The 19,570-nt window shown below is 46.4% G+C and overlaps 6 protein-coding genes across 6 annotated transcripts; 3 read left to right on the forward strand and 3 right to left on the reverse strand.

Moving 5' to 3' along the window:
- Positions 1-5: 5 nt before the first annotated feature.
- Positions 6-561, forward strand: BC939DRAFT_241221 (uncharacterized protein). The gene has a single exon (XM_051550937.1). The coding sequence runs from the start codon at positions 99-101 to the stop codon at positions 432-434; it is 336 nt and encodes a 111-aa protein (XP_051409937.1). The 5' UTR covers positions 6-98; the 3' UTR covers positions 435-561.
- On the reverse strand, positions 562-1,994 carry BC939DRAFT_241220 (uncharacterized protein). The gene is made up of 2 exons (XM_051550936.1): positions 1,112-1,994; positions 562-1,027 (listed from the first exon to the last, which is right to left on the reverse strand). The coding sequence occupies exons 1-2, from the start codon at positions 1,859-1,861 to the stop codon at positions 689-691; spliced, it is 1,089 nt and encodes a 362-aa protein (XP_051409938.1). The 5' UTR covers positions 1,862-1,994; the 3' UTR covers positions 562-688.
- A 655-nt stretch (positions 1,995-2,649) lies between these two features.
- BC939DRAFT_241313 (uncharacterized protein) lies at positions 2,650-3,709 on the reverse strand. The gene is made up of 2 exons (XM_051550938.1): positions 3,673-3,709; positions 2,650-3,469 (listed from the first exon to the last, which is right to left on the reverse strand). The coding sequence occupies exon 2, from the start codon at positions 3,359-3,361 to the stop codon at positions 2,753-2,755; it is 609 nt and encodes a 202-aa protein (XP_051409939.1). The 5' UTR covers positions 3,362-3,469; positions 3,673-3,709; the 3' UTR covers positions 2,650-2,752.
- A 330-nt stretch (positions 3,710-4,039) lies between these two features.
- On the forward strand, positions 4,040-6,305 carry BC939DRAFT_458549 (SGF29 tudor-like domain-containing protein). The gene is made up of 9 exons (XM_051556619.1): positions 4,040-4,702; positions 4,810-4,873; positions 4,969-5,036; positions 5,141-5,222; positions 5,314-5,359; positions 5,468-5,553; positions 5,647-5,691; positions 5,773-5,920; positions 6,033-6,305. Exons 1-9 carry the CDS (start codon positions 4,366-4,368, stop codon positions 6,138-6,140), a joined length of 984 nt encoding a protein of 327 aa, XP_051409940.1. The 5' UTR covers positions 4,040-4,365; the 3' UTR covers positions 6,141-6,305.
- Positions 6,306-12,211: 5,906 nt separating this feature from the next.
- BC939DRAFT_241392 (uncharacterized protein) lies at positions 12,212-12,860 on the reverse strand. The gene is made up of 2 exons (XM_051550939.1): positions 12,645-12,860; positions 12,212-12,345 (listed from the first exon to the last, which is right to left on the reverse strand). Exons 1-2 carry the CDS (start codon positions 12,749-12,751, stop codon positions 12,267-12,269), a joined length of 186 nt encoding a protein of 61 aa, XP_051409941.1. The 5' UTR covers positions 12,752-12,860; the 3' UTR covers positions 12,212-12,266.
- Positions 12,861-13,421: 561 nt separating this feature from the next.
- On the forward strand, positions 13,422-15,548 carry BC939DRAFT_458562 (uncharacterized protein). The gene is made up of 7 exons (XM_051556620.1): positions 13,422-13,444; positions 13,513-13,702; positions 13,781-14,038; positions 14,116-14,238; positions 14,336-14,595; positions 14,680-14,825; positions 14,911-15,548. Exons 2-7 carry the CDS (start codon positions 13,602-13,604, stop codon positions 15,094-15,096), a joined length of 1,074 nt encoding a protein of 357 aa, XP_051409942.1. The 5' UTR covers positions 13,422-13,444; positions 13,513-13,601; the 3' UTR covers positions 15,097-15,548.
- Positions 15,549-19,570: the final 4,022 nt, after the last annotated feature.

Consider the following 19,570-nt stretch of genomic DNA (forward strand, 5'->3'; position numbering starts at 1 on the left):
TGGAATCAACTGCTTCTCATCCTCAAGCCACCGTCTGTATCGGAACACAGGCTTTTTGGTTGACAGCAAGATTATGGTGGTGGGCTTTCGTGAGCTCTATGGCTTTCGTGAGCCCTATCATTGTTGGTGGCGTGGTGGTCGCTTGTTGTTCCAAAGTGAGTCTCTGCATAACATCCTGTGGTGTTGTTGTCGAGGAAGAGGTAATAGGGAATAAGCCTTTGAAGGACGGAGGGGCTCCTTGCACTGGATCCTTGTCTTTGCCCGATTGTGGAAGATGTGCGTATGCTCCGACGACAAAATCTTGTCCTGCATCAAGGGTGAGAATCTTGATATCTTTAGGATCGACACTAGGCCAAAGTCTCGCCACATCGTCTTTGGTTCGGACAACGTTTCGGATCTCCGTCAAAAAAATCACTGGTACCGTGAAGTGTTGAAGTCAATCGAGGAGGTAGGCGATCGTCGGGCAACCGTTTGTATTTGACTGACAGAAGTTCCCTGACTTTGGAACACAGGAGCTGCATAGTGAATCCGTCAGTTCGTAAAGACCCCCTGAGAAAATATCCTTTGCGGGCATAGGTCTCCGATCTGAACTCTGGATCGTCCAGCATCTGCAAGTGGGTCTCGAGATCATCAAGTGATAACAACTTGATCGCAGCGCGGTGTCCAGCCTTGCCTCTCTGGCGACTGGTCAGGTCTTCGGGATCGGTATCGACGATGAGTGCTTGATGAGAAAGCCTGGTTCTTTTCCTCCTATCCACTCCTCAACATCCTGCATGGATGTGCAGACGGTACCGACCAGTTCCTGAACCCGTGCCCTCAGTGCGCCTCCGTGGTTGAAAAAGAACATGGCTAGTTGTCGCTCCGTGAAACTGACAAAAGGTTGCTTCGCCGTCGACATGGGGATGATCCTACAAGGGTTTGGACTTAATTTGTTGATCGCGAGGTAGTTTTCGATAGCAGATACCTCCTCTTGGATCTCCACGTTAACATCGGACCCCAGCAGCCCCTTCTTTTTTCTTTTCTGGAGCTATAATTGAGATAATAAATGAGAGGCATGATAGGTATCGGTTTGATGTACATTAAGATGGCCAGTAGTGCCCTCAACTCATACCTTATTATGCAGCTCACAGGTCCCATTACGGTACATTTTTTTGAGTTCGACCTTGAGCTGCAACGCCACCGATAGGAGTAACTCTGTTGGTGAGAAGGGAGTTGTCTCGTTGAGAGCGGCCCGAGGACGTGGTGGGGCGTACAGTCCGAGATCCTTGAGGCGATCAATGAAATCGTTGACCTTCTGACCGGTACCACTTTTTCGTGGGTAATTCCCAGAGTAGAGGTATGACAGAAAGCTCTGGAGGAACAAGAACTGCTCAGAGCCTTTGCCATCCTTGGATTTCTGGTCCATGTCATCACCATCCTCATCGTCGTCCTCTACAGCGCAACCGTCATCCAGCTTTTTCGCGTCCTTTATGGAGACTCGAGGGCAAAGAAAATTCATGAATCGACGATCGTTGGGACCCGGTCCATGCTTGTTTACATGCTCGACAAACTTTCCAATTACTCGTTGACCTTGTCGTCTGATCCTGGCAGCCTCGCGCACAGCGTTTCGGATACAGAGGGCAACTTCCTGTTGAACGGTACCGTCGTTTGGCAGAGCTCGTCTGAGGTTAGCGGATAGAGTACCGACGTTCAAAGTAGACGTTGGGTGCTGGTATTGTAATAACCGTGTAATAGCGAGCTTGCGGGTGGCTGCACTCGAATCGGACAACGTTTTGAGTTTGGTCTTGGGCTCGTCGCTGGAGGGCTCAAGCTCGTCTTTTGCTTCAGACTCCTTGTAAGGCTCGAACTTGTAGAGCTTCATCTTGACTGGGGGTGGGGGGTTTGTTGCCCCTGTCCTCGTCTTGAATGAGTAACGATGGCGATTTCGAGGGAGTTGCGTCCTTGGAAGTGGCGGGTGACCGTTTGACTCCTGAGACGGTAATGTGGTCGGAGGGTCATCCTACAGATTCGGTGCAGGTTGTTGTGGTTGTGCTGAGGATGGTTGCGGTGATGGCGGCTGTGGTAAGCGCGACCCAAGGCCAGGCTTCAACATAGCTGGAGACTCAACTGTCCTATATTGAATGGAAGAATGCGAGGAGCGGAGGCGGATGATATGATCTTTGCGAGTACTATTGACATCAAAACAATAAGTAAGGTGAGCTGTGAGACGATTGCCGATGCCAAGTCCTAAATGCCGTGCAATATTGAACAGAAATATAGCATACCTTGGTTGCAGTTGTGCGCGAAAATCCTTGTTCTCCTGGTACATGGCACAAAGATCCTTGAGTCGTTTGTAAAGCTCACTGTAGGACGAGACGTTGGACAAAGGACGAGGATCACTGACAGGCGTCTGTTGGAGATCAACAAAGACTCTGAGTGCAAGTTCAAGTGTTCTGTTGTCTGTGTTTTTTAAAACGACCTTGGAGTCTTCCAAATATGCATTCACCGTCTGTCGCACATCTGCAAAAATAGGGTAAAAAAAAGTAGAAAAAAAATTATATATTAGTTAAATGGTTCAGCCTCGCTCCTTAATACTTTGATCATTGATATTTACCTTGTTTCTTGATCGTCTTGATAATCGAAAAGTTGGTCGCCGGTCCAAGAGAGTAGATATTTTTTCCGTAATCGTTGTTGGAGGCAACAGCGAGGGCTGTGAGTTGGATCCCGGACACACCGAGAACCTCACAGATATCCGATATCTTGTAGATCAGAATCAGGTTCTTTGAAATCGGGCGCCACAGGGTTGACACGGATGGTACGCGAGCATATCGCTGTCCGCAGACACGACAATATCGTCAGGTCTGCAATCTCGAGCGATCACAACATTAGCTTCCGTCTCGCATCGTTGAATGTTCCACCCCTCGTCCTGCATATACTTGACAGATGCATCACGGAGGGGCAGGGACCAATAGAAGGAGGACGCAAGGCTGGTCCAGGCATCGGCAAAGTGTCGCTTACGGACCTTGAGGTTGTTATCGGTCCGTCTTTGTAGTTCATCCACACTTTCTTTGCATCGCTTAGTGGTCTTCTCCCGAGCTTCTCGGTGGATCTGAGCAGTGAACTCCTTCTCCTCTGCCTGGACTCCGTCGACGTAGATAACGATGTTTTCCTTGGTCCCGAACCGCATGACATTCAGCTCTAGGATCGTATGGGCCACCTCGATGGAGTTTCGTGTATAAGCATTCCTGATGACTGAAAAGCGAGAGAGAAGGTCGATTCTTCTGGTGGCGGTGCTCGAGGTTGTTGACGCGGCTGATGAGTAAAGTACAGAGGGTTGGTAACCCTTCTTACGGAGAAAGGCGTACCAGCCTTTAAGACCCATCACTTCCTGTACGTCGAGTGGTGCGATGAGAGAGCTGCTGTCGAATGTGTAGTGTTTAGCTGAAGTAATGTGATCGATTCAATGGAAAAGAGGTCGGATGTCGGGAATCTGCAAAGACGATGAGGTTATGAGGTTTAAAGTAACGAGTGATCAGTGCTGTAACGCGTGGGTTCATGCCAGAGTTTAACTCTGATTGGTATTGTCATGTGACGCTAGACGCGTCTAAGATTGGATCAACGTCGCCCTCATCACAGAAAGCTCCATGATGTAAAGATGAGCAAAGGCAGCACCGAAACGTCTCATATACTCACAATTGTCTTCACACATTCGTCTTTGATCACTCACCTTGTTCACTCGTCTCCCCTCGTTTTCACCTCGTTGTTCCTCGCTCACCCACAAGTCTTACATATGATGTCCGTACAGACGAATAATTCGCCATCATTGCTGCCTATCGCTGCAACTAGTATGCTCAACATCAGGCGCCGTGCAAACATATGTATTTAACCGCAAAGGTCTATAAGGACATGGAGATTTTTATCAAGGAGAGCCTTACGAAGTTGACTACTTACAAGTACAGGCCGACCAGAATGATTTTGATCCTTCACCTGATTCAACACTTCCACCGTCTTTGGAGCAAACCTTTCCACCAGCAAACCTTCTTCTACTTCATAGGCAAAGGGCAGAAAAGGCGGAACAGAACAAGAGCAGGAGCTTCAGGATCTTGAGGCCGATCTGAAAAACATGAAATCGGAGATCGTCATTGCCGCTGGCTCAACAAAGAAGAGGAAATGTACGCTCGAGTACTTCCAGACTACAATTGCAGGAGTAAGGAAGACCTTGCTTGAGGTGAAGGGCCTCAATACTGTCCAGGCGGGACAAAGATGTCAGTTAACCGTTGTCAAACAGGCACAAGGAATTGAGTCTGATTGACGGTCAGAAGATTGTGTTCCAAAATAGGATGGTCCTTATTACCCCCCTTAAAAAACTTATTTCCTCCCATATGTATGAGTGACGTAGCCTACACATTCGAAAGTGCAGTCACCGAAATGCAGCAAGGCTTGTCGCTGCTACACCTTCGCCCAAGCAGGACCGACCAACCACACGAATACTGGCCAGGTGAGAAACGGAGAGACTATCATCAGCACGCCGCCATGGACCGCAAGAATCAAAGGGCTGGAGGGACGGTTGGTATGGTGCCAGCCGCAGCTGCAGCTCTCCCAGGAGACGACGCTCAGGATGAGGCTGTCATCTGGAAACGGACCTTGGCGGACCTCCAACGGTTGTCAGAGATCATCGACGCAAGCGACGACATTGTTTCTGCGTTGGACAAAGTGCCTGAAGGTCCGTGTCGATATCGTCTAAGCATGCATCATTCTTCCTCTCTTTGCTGTTGCTCCAGACTGAGCTTGGATTTTAATTGAATTTTCTACTGAATATGCAATTTCTAGGACGACCAAATCGATCTGCTCTTCTTTGTCAGGATGCCGCTGAGAAGGCCCGTGAGGAACAGGAGTAGGTGCCTGTTTAGGAACATGTACAACTGCGTGTACTTTTTTCAGAGTCGTCGTAGCGCTAATTTAAAGATTACATCACGACTTAATGTGTAGCACTATTCAACGGGCATTGGAGGGTATTAATCTTCTGTTGGCCCTTCGTGACGGAGACTTGGTCAATGGTACATGGCATAGAGCACAGCATTGGAAGGCATCAACGGGGTCATGAAGGCGATAATAGAAGACTGACCGCTCCGCCACCTATCTTTTTGTTCGCGCTTTAAAGTTGACAATAGCCCAGAGGGCAAAAGGAAGAAGCGTAAAATTGAGTCCGAAGGACTTGTCTCCAATTCGAAGAAAATCAGACGGTAAGTGTCCTGGAAGACACATTTTCAGTATTGTATGTACAAGTTCAACGTTATCATCTCAGCTAACATCTTACCGGCATATGGTGCATAGATATTCGTCCACAGACTCAAATGGAGTTATACCTGTTGGTCACCAGGTCAGGATACATACTCTATGGATTTGGCGTACCCATTGCACTTGTTGCGGAAGAAAACATGGAAGATATGCAAGCATCCTAATTTTCGTATTTTCCGGCTCTTTTTAGGTAGCAGCACGGACACCAAAGGATAAGAACAAACCCGAAGAATGGATTCTTGCAAGGGTACTGTCGTACTCTGCAGAAAAGAACAAGTAATATGAACAAACTTTGAGATGCTAAGCGTACTGCAAGGGCATGTCAAATGGCTTCATTGACTAATCCTATAATTCTGTTTTCTATTGCAGGTACCATATCGAGGATGATGAAGCAGACGAATACGGCAAAAAAATGTATGTAACATGAAGGCTAATGTATTTGTGCACTTTTACAAAAAACTCACTCACACCTCATGTTTCATTGGATATCGTTAGGACATATTCATTAAATGCAAGGAGTGTAATTATGATTGCGGATGATCAGGACGATATCCCGGAGTTTCCTGCTGGGCACACCGTCCTGGCTCTCTATCCGCTAACTACCTGCTTCTACAAGGCAATCGTTGTACAACCTCCATCAAAGGTAATCTGGCGTAGAGTTTCTTCACTTTGCGCTTCACATTAGTCCAGTCCTTGAGGGGCCATTGAGAATCTCACACATTATTATTCATATCATACACTACTACATGCGACAGAATAAGGACAATCCATCGCCACTCTACCGGATCAAATTCGATGATGACGAAGGCAACGAACGGACAGCTCCTCCAAAAATGGTACTGGATATGCCCAAATTGAAGTAATGACCTAGTAGCACGGATGTATCATACACCACTCGACCATGTGGCAACATCCTTTAATCGAGTGTAATAATAGACGAGTAAAAGTAACCGCCTCCCAACCAGTTTTGCCGCAACATCACGGAAAAGCGAAACAGCTTGCCATCATTCAACTTGAAATAAAGAGACTGTATTTTTATCAAGTTTTGGCAGTGAGTTCAAGGGTCTGCATGGCCTGTATTCTAGCCCAAATACCTCACCGGATGATATCTGAGTAAGACTAAGTATGTTTACTCCACATAAATGCCTTCGTCTACTCCTGAGGAGTCGATCCACTCTAATGGTGCTTGTCGCTTGACCTCATCATATCCAGCACAACTCTAGTGGCCTTTGTTACTGCTGTCCACTGAGCGAGAACTTTCAGCTTGCATTCATGGGTAGTTCCCAAGGATATCTCTGGGCTGGAGGGACAGGGGTCGCTGCTGATTAATCAGATGGCGACGGACTGCATTGCTGATGTTGTGGCCGGCCATGATATTGCTGTCACGGACAGTCTCCGGCGGAGTTATGATGGCACCCCACGCGTCGCGTCGAATAGCTCCGCCACTGCGCCCTGTACTTGTCATCCGGCTCCGACTTTATAGTCCCGACTACGTACTTCAAGACGTATCTAGCAGTCTGCCAGATTATTGGTAACTCGTGATCGCTCAGAGAACATACATTTATAACGTGAGCGCGTCCGCAAGTTCGTTTATGCCACCGTAACGTAAGGAAGTCCTTGCAAAGTAGCTGGTCTCAAGGGTTGCGCAGAATAAATGAAGAGTTGTCAGCAGAGACAGAGTGTATAACCAGGCGCACAAACAATATAATAACCGTATACAAAAAAGATCAGAAACGTACCGTAATCGCGACAACACTGCTAACGCTCATATTCGTTTAGGTTCCCATCGGACTATTATAGCCATGGCAGCGGTATGATTTTGCTGAAGACTTTTGGTGGCGTTACGGAGAAAACTTTGCATCGAGCAAGTCGGAGGGAGAAACCAAGGCTGGGTGAAGGGCGGATGGGGTGGGGTGATGTGTGAGAAGTGTTGGATGTGGAACTCTCACGACATACAGTCTCTAGGCATATGAGTATTGCTCAAGAAAGGATTAGTTAGTTCATATCTTGAAACTTAACCACGAGCGCGTCATTCACGAAACGTCTTTTAACTCTTTCTTCGTCAGAGACAAGTTGAAGTCAAGGGAAAAATGAGCCGTGCTCAGCTCTTCCTCAATCTACCATCCCCCATGGTCAATAGGGTTTGAAATAGGTGAGAATGAATATCACCAGGGGTACCAAGAGCCCAAGATGATATTATAGCTGAGATTAACCCCCCGTGCCAGCCCACATTCGTCGGAATTACCAGACACGACTGTGCGTACATCGGTCTCCTCAACGGCCTGCACACCCAACCTTTGCTGACCAACTCGCAAAGCCAAGTGTGATTCGTCGCAACTGTCTCCGTTCTAGGAATGCTGAAGTCAAGGGAAAAATAAGCCGTGCTCAGCTCTTCCTCAGTCTACCATCCCCCATGGTCAATAGGGTTTGAAATAGGTGAGAATGAATATCACCAGGGGTACCAAGAGCCCAAGATGATATTATAGCTGAGATTAACCCCCCGTGCCAGCCCACATTCGTCGGAATTACCAGACACGACTGTGCGTACATCGGTCTCCTCAACGGCCTGCACACCCAACCTTTGCTGACTAACTCGCAAAGTCAGGCGTGATTCGTCACAGCATTCCTATACGAACTCAAAGTGGAAAAGAACTTACTCTTGGTTGCCTGGGAAGAAGAATGATGTTAGAACTAAATGGCAGCCCTCTGAATATAAGATTCTCTCAGCGGACATCCGCGCATCGGACTACGATGATGTCACCGAAGTAGGCAACAGCTCGGTCTGCGCAGCTATCTAAATCCACCCAAAGGTGGACAAAGGTGCTTTCGAACACCTCAAAATGAAAAATAGGAAAGAAAAAAAGCTAGTCTAACTATCGAACTGCATGGCGTTTGCCTTGCCCTTGGGTGTCTTCGCCTTTCGCTTGGCCATGGTTGCCTTGGTGCGCTTGCCACACTTCTTGTCAGCATTGCTATCCCCCTCTGCCTGGCGCTTGCGACCAGCGCGACAAGCATGATCACCACTGCTGCTTGCCTGCTGCGACCGACCTGAGGCATCCTTGGGTCGGGCCGCACTCTTGCCTTCAGGCTTCAGCCAGGGGTAGTGGCCGTCCATGTCGACCGGATGCAGATAGATTGGCCGCTGCTGCTGCTCGACATGACTGCGCAAAATGTTGACGATGTTGTGTCCTGGCCCTTGCCCTAACGCGCTACTGCTGCCGCTACTCCTGCTGCTGCTGCCCCATCTTCTGTGTGCAGTCTTGCATCTTGCATCCAAGGGTAATGCCTGCCCTTATCTACTGGCTGAAGAGAGAGCGGTCGCTGTTGCATGAGTAAATGGCTGCGAACGACGTTTACAAATGTTATGATATATCGCGGTGCATGGAAGTGTTGCAGGCTGAGCAGTATAGCCTGAGAATCTCGACCTGGCCGACAAACTTCTCGCACGTTGGACATTTCTTGGACGTATAGTATTCATTTGCACCAACCACGATGTAGCCTAGGGACCTGGCCTATGGGACACCAAGACGAAGTCAGTATAATATATGGAGCGATTTTACACAACTTGGAAAACTCTGGATGCCAACGCACCACTTCCCGTCTACGTTCAAAAGTATTATAACGGAAAATGAGGCCGACCACGCGGATTCGATTGGTCAGTGAAACATGTATGCAGACATGGGACTCCAAGAAAACACTTTCCAGTGGCCGTGACTCTGTCGGTCAACGGTGTCCAGTCCATATCCGAATCTGCAAAAGGGCGAACCAAGACCGAGTAGACATCGAGTACCTTTGGCGTTATAAGGACAGCAGCTCCCTTGCAATAAGCAAAAAATTCCCTCGGGGGCTAAACAATCGGAATTGGTATAGAGAGAAGATCTCGGAAGTATAACTGGAAAGGGATCCAGAAGCTTTTAAGACCTCGCCAAGGCAGCCTTGATATGGTCTGTTGACTTGACTGTACAGTCACCTAACAAAACTAATTAGCGAATCATAATTTTCAAGCCATGAGCATCTTTTCTTCAACACGACTTTTCTTCTCCAAGCACAGTCGACAGCAGCTTGAGTAGCTACCATGCCGAAACAGTTATCCATGGAAGAAAAAGGTGTTATCATTGGAATGAGTCTAGCGGGGATGAGCCATACGGAAATTGCAGCGAAGTGTAACACACCCAGGCCCATGATGACTGCGAAGTATATATGAACCAGAAGTCAATGAGAACAAGAGAGGGATCTTTAATATTAATCCACCGAGAACATTATATGTTACTCGGTGGCTTAAGTAAATTGATAGGACTCGCTGGATCTAATTAAATACACGCGGTGGCAGCATGTAATATGGCTATATGCCACAATGACCAATATTATTCACATCTACCATCAAAGAGGCACCACTGCACACGCCCCAGTTCCTGGACGGCCAAGAGCGCTCAGTGAGAGAGACATTAGGAGTATGATACGCAATACAAAGCTTGAAAGACGTGTCACTCTACAGGATATCACCAACATGGTACCCCATGAAGTGAGCGAAGGCACCGTTCGGAGAGCGCTCCATTCAGCTGGCATTTTCAGCCGGGTAGCCGCAAAGAAACCCTATCTCAGCGACGTTCACAAGGACAAGCGACTCGCATTTATGCGGAGGTACAGCAAATGGACAACGGAGCAATGGTCAAGGGTAGTATGGACTGATGAGTCAACATTCGAGGTTGGAGAGAATTTTCGCCAGATTCGAGTTTGGCGAACAGCGGAGGAGAAGTACGATGACAATTGCCTCGCACCCACATTCAAGAGCGGTAGGACCTCCCTCATGGTCTGGGGCGCATTTACAGCTACTAAGAAGTCCAGGCTGGTTGTTTTTGAGCGAGGACGTCGCGACGGACAGTGCTTCGTGGAGGATGTGTATGAGGGTGAATTGCTTAGGTTTATGACGGAGGTACAGGATGGAATCCTCATGGAAGATGGTGTCCCAGTGCACAGCTGCGCGCTGTCAAAGAGTTGGCGCCAAGTGCACGGCTTTCGCAAGATAGAGGACTGGCCAGCCAATTCCCCAGATTTGAACCCCATCGAGCATGTTTGGTCCCTCCTTGGTACTGCCCTCAATCGACGACGAAGTCAAACTCGGGACATTGCAACCCTGATGAGAGCTCTAGTGGAGGAGTGGAATGCTTTACCACAAGAACAGCTGGCAAGGCTAGTCGACACGATGCCCCAGAGACTGGAATTCGTGAAAAAGCACAGAGGTGGTAATGGCAGATATTGAGCGAGCCACAACCCTCTCCTTCAGCATAAACCACCCTGATATTCACCAAAGATGTTCCCCCAGAGCCCTTCGATAGACATGAAGAATTTCATAGCGACTGCATAACTCTTTAGGTGTGTTGTATATAGGTAATTTGAAAAAGAATGCGCAAAAGCATAGGTAAAAGTTATGATTCACTAATTAGTTTTGTTAGGTGACTGTACATTCGTGGTTTCTGTCATCCGCGGCAATATGCCTAGCTCTCCTCACGAAATTGATTGATTGCTTCGTATATCTTATTGTAGTTGGAGCAGGAAAAAGAGAACCTCCCTCTCGGGTTTCTTATCAAGTACGTTTATATTAGGGGAGTCATTCATCGAGCGCGTATAAAGACTTCTCAAAAACTAAGGATGTTATAAAGAGCGTGGAGGAATGGATCAAACGAATCGGAAAAGGCAAAGACAAAGGAATATTCTTGGATACCATTGACAACGAGCCACAGTAATTCATAATCCCCTGGTACTCAGCTTTTCTCTTGCTCTCTCGGTACTTTTTTATCCATCTGTCTACGTCTCTGTTGCTGCTACTTATTCTCCCTTCAACAGAATATGAATGAGAATAGGCTGATAGTTTGCATGGGCTCCACACATAAGGCTGTTAAATCTCTGAGGCCTATCGAGGACGAGTCGCCTGGAAACTCTCCTGTATACACGTCTGTATATCTATTTACGATCCTTGTAAAAGACTGCCAAGTCCATCGAGGGATCCCTATTGCATATATGATTACCAGCTCTGAATCAAAATATGGTCATTCGTTGAGTATGTTTATTTATGAATAGTCTTTATGAGAAAATAGTTCATGATAGACTATTCAGTAGTCTAATCCTAGGCGCTGAAGGCAGTGTTTCTTAATTCATCGATATATTATTGCCACTTCCATCCCGGCCAACTTTGGGGACACCGTCTCCGCAAATCTACCAGTGTATGTAACACGAAACCAAGATTTCATTTTGTTGCACTGCATGCAAGACACTGAACCGTGCGAAACCTTGTTCGCATCGTTAGGTGAAGGAATGTGATGAGACGCGCTGGATGCGACCTTTGCTGAACAAGGTTCACGCTTCAGAGTCCAAGGAAAAACTGCTCGAGCTACGGAATGAGTTCAAGGGCCAGCATGCGCAAAAAGTCATCTTAATTCGTTATATCGAGAGGAAATGGATGAACGGTGAATCTATGCCAACCTGGGTGAATTTTGCTCCTTTTTGACGTTATCTTCAGAATTATCAGCATGTGGACACGAATAACTTGGTGGAAAGCTGGCATAAAACGCCCAAGAAAGTTCATCTGGGCAACGAGCGCAATGTTTGCGCAGATTATCTTATCTTCTTGCTATACAATATCATAAAGACTGACTTTCGAGTCACCTACCTCAAGACCAGGAAGGGACTATTGCCTGTGGAGCTGTCAGCGTATGACAAAATGAAGAAGGCCAAGGCGATGAATTTGGAACTCTCTCTTGCGAAGGATATGATTACAGAAAAGATGGACGAGTTTAAGGTGCGTACTCTTCGTGTGATAGATCTGATATTCTTCCCTGCGGTTCTAATTCTTTCTCTTCTACATATCTGCAGCTTGAGGTGAAATCATTTACTTCAACTGAAGTTCAATACTCCGTTGTCGCCGACATGGAAAGAAGTTTTCTTCTTTCTTGTTCCTGTGACGATTACGAAAAGCATAGGATCCCTTGTATTTATATTTGGTGAAAAGGATATACAACGTCTTCGAAATCAACTACGACTCTATGCTTTCGCCTAAGCCAGCCCATCACACTACGGACAACATGGAAAGTATGGATGAGTTTGGTCCTCCCCTGCAACAGTCTATTTCCCAACACTTAACTTACAAGCGTCAAGGATTAGCCCACGTCAATTCAAAATCTGATGTTACCGTCGCCACATTTTCCTTTCGAGGCAGCCGAGACACCTTCCATATTGGGAAAACTGGCCACTCCAAACGAGACGGGCAACATCAGCAATCGCATCAGCAATCGCATCAGCGTGCCACTGCTTACCACCAGTACAACATGACGATCATCGTACCTCCCAAAGATTCCGCCTATGCATCTTACATAGTTGGTCGAAACCTCAACGATTTCTCCGCCATCAGCTTCTTTAAATTCCTAAACTTTCCATCAGATCGCCGACAGGTCGCGAGCAAAGTGTGGTTTGAAGTCATCGCCCTCGTTGGCGAGCAATGCCCAAAGAAAGCTAAAGGACTACGGCACCAGTGGAGCACTACCAAAGAGAAGAGGAAATCTTATTGGAGCAACAAGGAAGACATGGAGAAGAAGGTGGTTATGTTTTTGCGCTTGAAATTGTAGCTGGACAAAATTAATGAACGAAGGCTTAATATCCCATTATTCCATTATGCTTTCACTCAAATAGGTCAAACATTTAGCAGCTTTGGAGGACTATGCCCGGCATCAAATTTTGGTTGCAGCACGGAAAGTGGATGTCGACACTGAGATCCTCGTCCACAACTTCATCGCAGGTATGCGCGCCTGATATACCATAATTGAAAAATAAAGAATCACCAATCTTATTCTTCTATTAATAGCCCCATCACCTAGCGCCAGAAAGCTCGACTCGCGTCGTCAATCTTTGTCTGCAGCGGAAAGCCATGTGGAGAATCGTGTAGCAGGTGTGCGGTCATCTACACCGGTTGTTGGGCTGTCTTGAAGCTGAAGAATCTCCGTCTTACTCTGAATGCCTATTTCTCTTTCTCTATCCAATAGCTCCCTTGGGGTCACCACGTTTATCTGTGAGGAAACGGAGCAGGACGTCATTCAGTGCTGGTTCCCAAACTGTCGCTTCTAAGCGAAGGCTTAGTGAGCCCTGCCATTCCATAATCGAGTCTGCCATCCACATGGTAGGCAACTTGTTTTCTGCCTCATTGCATTAATGGATATGGGTATCTGTCACACTAATGTATTCTAGGCTCTGTTTCATAGTACTCAGGGTGGGATGTGGAGTTGCCCATACTGAACGAGTCATATTCTGAGGAGATCGGTAGTAAAAACAAAGAGATGCTATTCAAGATTGCATTGAAGAACCTCCATGATGTCCAGCGTATGAACAGGATCCCCTCTTTCGATAAAGGTCGATGTCTGCAGTACAAGGACGCGTTGTAAGCTATCAGTTTATGTTTGTCTCTCTCCTTTTCGTTCATCACTACTTATATCATTCCTTCGTATAATTATAATAGCGTGGCTCTGTCCGGAATTTGGAATTTATTTTCCCAAAATGCCAGCGACCATTTTGACCCTGCACAGTCAAAGGAAGCTCAAGATCTGTGCTTACTCCCGCATCTGGATGCGAAGATTCCTGGAATAGATCTCATTGTTCAGCCGCTAATAGACAAGCTCAACGACGGGTCATCCCTGCAGGAACTGTTGGAGCACACCTATAAGTTGCAGTACGAACTCCCCGCTCAGAGACTCAATCTTCGTGTGCTTCAGACAATGTATGACTTCCGGATAATGTCGGTGACATGTCGGTGTTCTTTTGCTTCTGCTATTAACCCCTCCCTCGCTGAGAAAGCCTCATGCATGTCATTAGGCCTCTAACTGGACCTAAGGCGCTATCTGAGGCGGACGCATTGCTCCTCTGGGCATCGGTATTCAAAGACGGTTTGCCTTTGGACACTGCATTGAGCTTGCACCTGTATGTTACTACATATACACTTTATATTCGCACTCGGGAGTTGGACAATGTCGGGTTTCCAGGTTCCCATATTTTCTTTAATCAACTATCTTTGTAGTGGTGACCAAGGCTGCGCCGCAACCACGTTGTCCAAGTCAGCACTTGCAGAGGCCTTTGATACTGACAACGCTACACGGAAGTGCGACTGCATCCTTGCTGTAGACGGCCTGGAGGTCGGCAATTTTGAGGCAAAACGTGAGAGTTCCAGCTCCATTGACATCGCTATTCAGATGCGAAAGAATGCCAAAATCAACAAGAGTATCTTGCTGGAACTCGAGAAGTACGGGTTAGAATGTCCTCCCATTTTGAACATTCAAGGTATGGTTAGTATTGAAAATACAAGGACGAAGTAAGAAAATAATAGTATCTAACGTCTCTTTAATCTTGATAACTTCTTGGTAGGTATGACAGCGACAGTGTCCAAAATAACTAGATACCAAGACATATGGGTGCTTGGAATGGCATGCCCCACACTTGCACTGCCAAGAACAGGCGCACACGTCCGCTTCTTTCTAGAGAAAGATGTTTACGTGTTGTTCAGATTGCTGGTAAAAATCATGGAGTGTATTTGCTTAGTGTTTCATTGCTGAGAGGATGCGTACTAAGCCCTTGTTCGTTTATTCCACAACGTAGAATAACTATCATTCGTATGCACAGAATGCATTCCTCGCAAAGCAGCGGTATGAATACCACAATCAGACATTGGCACAGGAGGCAGCAGAGTCCGCCTATCCGAAAGAGGGCCTAGCAACAATGGAGTGGGAGAGAGTAGTTCTGCACTCCCCATCCAAGCCCGTCACGGCGAAGGAGAACGGATGAGGAGGCATAAGTCTGCACCCATTTGCTCCATAACGTCAATATACATACATAGCCAAGATGTTCATGTAAAGCTCTTTATTCGTCTGACCCATCCTCGACTTCCGAAACGCCCTTACCTGTTCGTATGATCAGTGTTAATGCGGATTTATTTCCTTGGCCGACAAGAACTGTCTTCACCGTCAGCGGTCGAATTTCTTTTCGTCGTGTTGCAACAAATGCCTTTGAAGGGGCTCCAGAGGATGGTCCTCCATAATCGGCATCCGATGTACCTCCATCACCACTCAACTCAATACAATACTCGAAACCTGATATGCCTCCATTATCGCTCAACTCATTACCATAATTATCATCTGCATTGTAATTCTACGCACAACAACATAAGGACCTTCATACTCGGGCGTCAATTTGTCACCCAAGATAGGATCGAGAGTCATAACCTTGGCTTTATCAGGGAACTCGTTGTGCAGTACCGTTCTGTTGAATCGTTCAATCATTCTCTTCAGAGTGGCACGCGACTTAGCGCTTACAGCTGGGAAAACAACTTCGGTGATGTATTGAAGTCGCTCCAAGAGTACACTATGGGGCAATCGTTCATCCTTGTCATTTGAAAAAATTATAGAAACCGTTGAAACGTCTGGCAAAAAATAACGAGAAGGGTGAAGAGTTGTGCAATGCAACAATCCTCGTACCCATGTTTAACTGGGCATGGTGATATGTCTGTCCCAACTTCGTTTCTTCATTTTGATCTCTTTACGGATAATATTGACAGCTGTCTTGGCGTGGTTCTCGGCTACGCCGTTAGCTCATGGATGGTAAGGAGTGACCAACCGATGTTGTACACCTATCTCTGTGATCATTTCCGTTGTCCGACTGCAAAATGCGAGGAAAACCAATGATGGTAAATATCTTAAATAGTCTGTGCGCTACGGTTGCTGCTGTCTTATTCTTCATGAGTACGAGAAATTCGAACCAAGTGCAGATATCTACTACCATGAGCAACATGGTGTTCCCTTTGGCACTTTCTGGGGAAGGCCCCTGCCTTGATCTCTTTCCGAAACTCTGTCCAACGATCTGGAAAAAAGAGGAAGAGTCAATAGCCTTGGAGACTTTGGAGACGATTGGGAGGCTGCAGAAGAAGGTTAAGCTATTGTAGAGCCAGATCAGACAATTGCGAACGGCCTCGCCTTCCAGCAATACGTTTTTCAATCAAACAACATAAACAGCTTTTAGAAAAAAGGTGTCTGTCGAGGAGCGTAGAGCAGTACTTCATTGCTACGAGTTTTGCAATGGAGAAAAAGAGAACGCGAAACTTGTTACGACATCGGATCCTTTTTTACGAACGGCTTATTACATGAGATTCTCACTCAATACCGTCAAGAGTATCGTGTTGAGAAAGGATAGCGGAGACGTTCGAGGCAAGCATCCACGCTGCAATCACACTCTATCGTTTGCTTCAGGCCTTTGACGAATCCCAACGGAAATGAACATCAAGGGACGCTGTTAACCTTCGAGTCTATTTCAGCAGTATCAAGATGCTATTCGCGGATCAGGTCAATTTTCCAAGCAAGGAAACGATTCGCTTGTTGATGAAGAAAATAGATTTCCGTTATCAGGATGTCGGAAACACTAGGAATTTTGTCGAGACCGGGGATATCAAGGCCAAAAGGCGGCGCTACCTTCAATAGCGACGCTCCGACAAGTATAAGGATGCCGTGTTTGTGTATATGGACGAATTCTACTGTAACCAAAACCATAGAGGTTGGCTATTTTGAGCGATCCATTCCTTTGTCGATCTCTCGGTTCAGAAGATAATGCAACGGAGACAGAAGACGCGTCAAACTGATTGCTCCGCAGGGTTTATTCTGTGTGCACGAATAAAAGATTTGACGCGAGCTAGCCTCAATCATAGACGGAGATATATGAGCTATCAACCACACCCTGTCCTCTTATTTCCCCGCATCTATCAAGGCCCGTCGAAACATAAGGCTTCGCGTTCTTGGTAGTGCATGCATGCGTAAATGCCTATAAAATCCGTGCCTTTTGGCAACTCTCCACCCCTTCATTTCGCCGAAGCACACCTTTGACTTTATCAGTCCTTCACCTTCACATTCCCACTTTCTCCTACAGAACCATGCTGCAATGCAAAGCCTGAGTTTTATCCCTGATCTCGGGTGGCATACGAAAGCCTTGAATGTCCTACAGGCCCTGGCCCAACACGCCCAGTCCGCACTTTTTTTCTAAGCTATCCCCCATCCTAGTGCCGCCAGCACCGCTATCACCGCCAGTCAACAAGCACTGAAGTCATCTTCAAGCTCTCGACATCCGAGAACGATGCCCCGGAGGCTCCCAAAGTGAAATGATTATGGTAAGATGAAGACGAATATGGAAAGGTTGTTTCAGTGCTCTGGTATTTTATTCTATATAGGTTAAAGGACTGAATTAAAAACTGCCGCCTTTCAGCTATCGCTACCATCAAATAAATTGGCCATGCTGAACCCATTGGTTTTATTAATGACGTGCTACTGTTTGGCGCGAAGATGTTCTCACAATGGTGTCTGGGCCCTGAATTCTATATTCTATATAATCATTTCACATCGCAACAACCACAGCGGGTGCTTAGTCTAAGGTATGATGGATGATAACCGTGGTGATTCGATGACTTAGACGGGTTGATTTGGGGGATTACCACAGCGGAAGCCGATCTATAATGTGTCACTTCTTTTCTTTATTTTCTGCACCGAAAATTCAAAGCAAATAGACAAAGGAAATAAAGAAAAACGAAGACAAAACTACTCGCATGCTCTGAATACACCTCATCATCTTTTCTTTCGCACCGGAACTCATCCTGCTATACGAACAGAATTTCGACACACTGCAGTGTAGGGGGTCTACTAACGGGTTCTTTAACTTCTACCATTGGTTCTATTTACAGTGCGCAACAAAAAGTTCATGTGTTTTTTTTTTTTGCAAAATTCGAGTTTTCTCTTTATAACTCCGCGTTCGTGCATTTGATTGCTCTATAAGTTCGGAGAACTATACCCTGGTATTACATCCAGCACTGTGTGAGTTTCGAAAAGGATCTGATTACACTATGGATTTCTATGCGATTTTAAAGTCTCATGTCCATATGAACTTTATTTTCTGGATATAAGAACTCCATCCTCCATGGTTCCGTTCTCTAAACTTTACACCTCCAATCTTCGATTGAACACTACTACAACACTTCACTCCCCTTCATATTCACTCTCACCAACTTACTCCTGAACATGAAGTCCCTGCCGGAATCAACCAAAGTGAAAGCATTTGCGCTCCTCAAACAAGGAAAAACCGTTCGTGAGATTTCCCAAACCCTCCGTATATCGATCGGAATGGTATCCAAGATTAGGGGACTATACAAGTACTACATTCCCATCAAGAAAAGAGGCAGGCCTTCAAAGGTTTCCAAAACCACGAAGACTCTTTTAGCCCGAAAAATGTCAACCGGAAAACTTTTAACTCCACATGACGGTCAGGAACTTGTCCTTTCGACACAAGGTGTTCAGGTCCATGTACAGACCATCCGGAGCTATCTTAGACAGCAAGGGTTGAAAGGATACGTCAAGCCTAAGAAGCCTGATATGACGGACGATCAAATCGAGAATCGGTACAAATTCGCTCGCGACCATTTACATTGGACTGCCGAGCAATGGCGTGATATAATGTTCTCAGGCGAAAGCATAATTAGCAAGATAGGGTCCTTGGGAAGTGAGTTCTACTACAAAAAGCCCGAAGACAAAACGCTCAGGACATTTCAAACCAACAAAACCAAGCAAAGTGGCGGTGGCAAAATGATGATCTGGAGTTGCATCACCTATTACGGCGTAGGGGATACCTGTTGGACCCGGGGCAGGATCACCGCTGAGGCGTACGTGGATGTCCTCAATTCCTATGTTCTCCAATCCAGGGATTGGTATGACATGGATCCGACAAAATTTGCTTTTCAGCATGACAATGCCAAGGTCCATATCGCAAAAGCCGTCAAGAAGTTCCTTTCCAAGGCCAAGATCAAAATCCTGCAGTGGCCTGCCAACTCAGCAGACCTTAATCCGGTCGAGCATGTGTGGACGCATATTAAACGCAAGATCGGACATTACCCAAAGGCACCAGCGAACATGGAGGAGTTATGGGAGAGAGTGCAGGACATATGGACAAATATTCCCATAGACTTTATCCATAAACTGTACGACAGCATGCCTCAGCGCATCGCGATGGTCTACAGAAGTAAAGGAGGCCCTATCGAGCATTAAAGGAAGAAAGATCGGGGATATCAATAAAGGAATTGACAATCAACATTTATCCAAAAAATAAAGTTCATATGGACATGCGACTTTAAAATCGCATAGAAATCCATAGTGTAAGCAGATCCTTTTCGCAACTCACACAGTGATGGATGTAATACCAAGGTATAGTTCTCCGAAGTTCTGGAGCAATCAAA

The sequence above is a fragment of the Gamsiella multidivaricata genome (genome assembly GCF_025024155.1).
Source record: "Gamsiella multidivaricata strain RSA 2152 chromosome Unknown BC939scaffold_54, whole genome shotgun sequence".
Taxonomy (NCBI): Eukaryota; Fungi; Mortierellomycota; class Mortierellomycetes; order Mortierellales; family Mortierellaceae; genus Gamsiella; species Gamsiella multidivaricata.

Bases quoted from the DNA above. Each gene is read 5' to 3' on its own strand.
- BC939DRAFT_241221 (XM_051550937.1), top strand. From the start codon at position 99: ATGGCTTTCGTGAGCCCTATCATTGTTGGTGGCGTGGTGGTCGCTTGT.
- BC939DRAFT_241220 (XM_051550936.1), bottom strand. From the start codon at position 1,861: ATGAAGCTCTACAAGTTCGAGCCTTACAAGGAGTCTGAAGCAAAAGAC. The intron at 1,028-1,111 runs GTATGAGTTGAG...TCTCAATTATAG, and splicing joins CCTGTGAGCTGCATAATAAG to CTCCAGAAAAGAAAAAAGAA.
- BC939DRAFT_241313 (XM_051550938.1), bottom strand. From the start codon at position 3,361: ATGGGTCTTAAAGGCTGGTACGCCTTTCTCCGTAAGAAGGGTTACCAA.
- BC939DRAFT_458549 (XM_051556619.1), top strand. From the start codon at position 4,366: ATGAGTGACGTAGCCTACACATTCGAAAGTGCAGTCACCGAAATGCAG. The intron at 4,874-4,968 runs GTAGGTGCCTGT...CTTAATGTGTAG, and splicing joins AAGGCCCGTGAGGAACAGGA to CACTATTCAACGGGCATTGG. The intron at 5,554-5,646 runs GTAATATGAACA...TTTCTATTGCAG, and splicing joins TACTCTGCAGAAAAGAACAA to GTACCATATCGAGGATGATG.
- BC939DRAFT_241392 (XM_051550939.1), bottom strand. From the start codon at position 12,751: ATGACTTCAAACCACACTTTGCTCGCGACCTGTCGGCGATCTGATGGA. The intron at 12,346-12,644 runs GTAAGATGCATA...TGTTGTCCGTAG, and splicing joins TTGAGGTTTCGACCAACTAT to TGTGATGGGCTGGCTTAGGC.
- BC939DRAFT_458562 (XM_051556620.1), top strand. From the start codon at position 13,602: ATGCTATTCAAGATTGCATTGAAGAACCTCCATGATGTCCAGCGTATG. The intron at 14,239-14,335 runs GTATGTTACTAC...CTATCTTTGTAG, and splicing joins ACTGCATTGAGCTTGCACCT to TGGTGACCAAGGCTGCGCCG. The intron at 14,596-14,679 runs GTATGGTTAGTA...ACTTCTTGGTAG, and splicing joins TCCCATTTTGAACATTCAAG to GTATGACAGCGACAGTGTCC.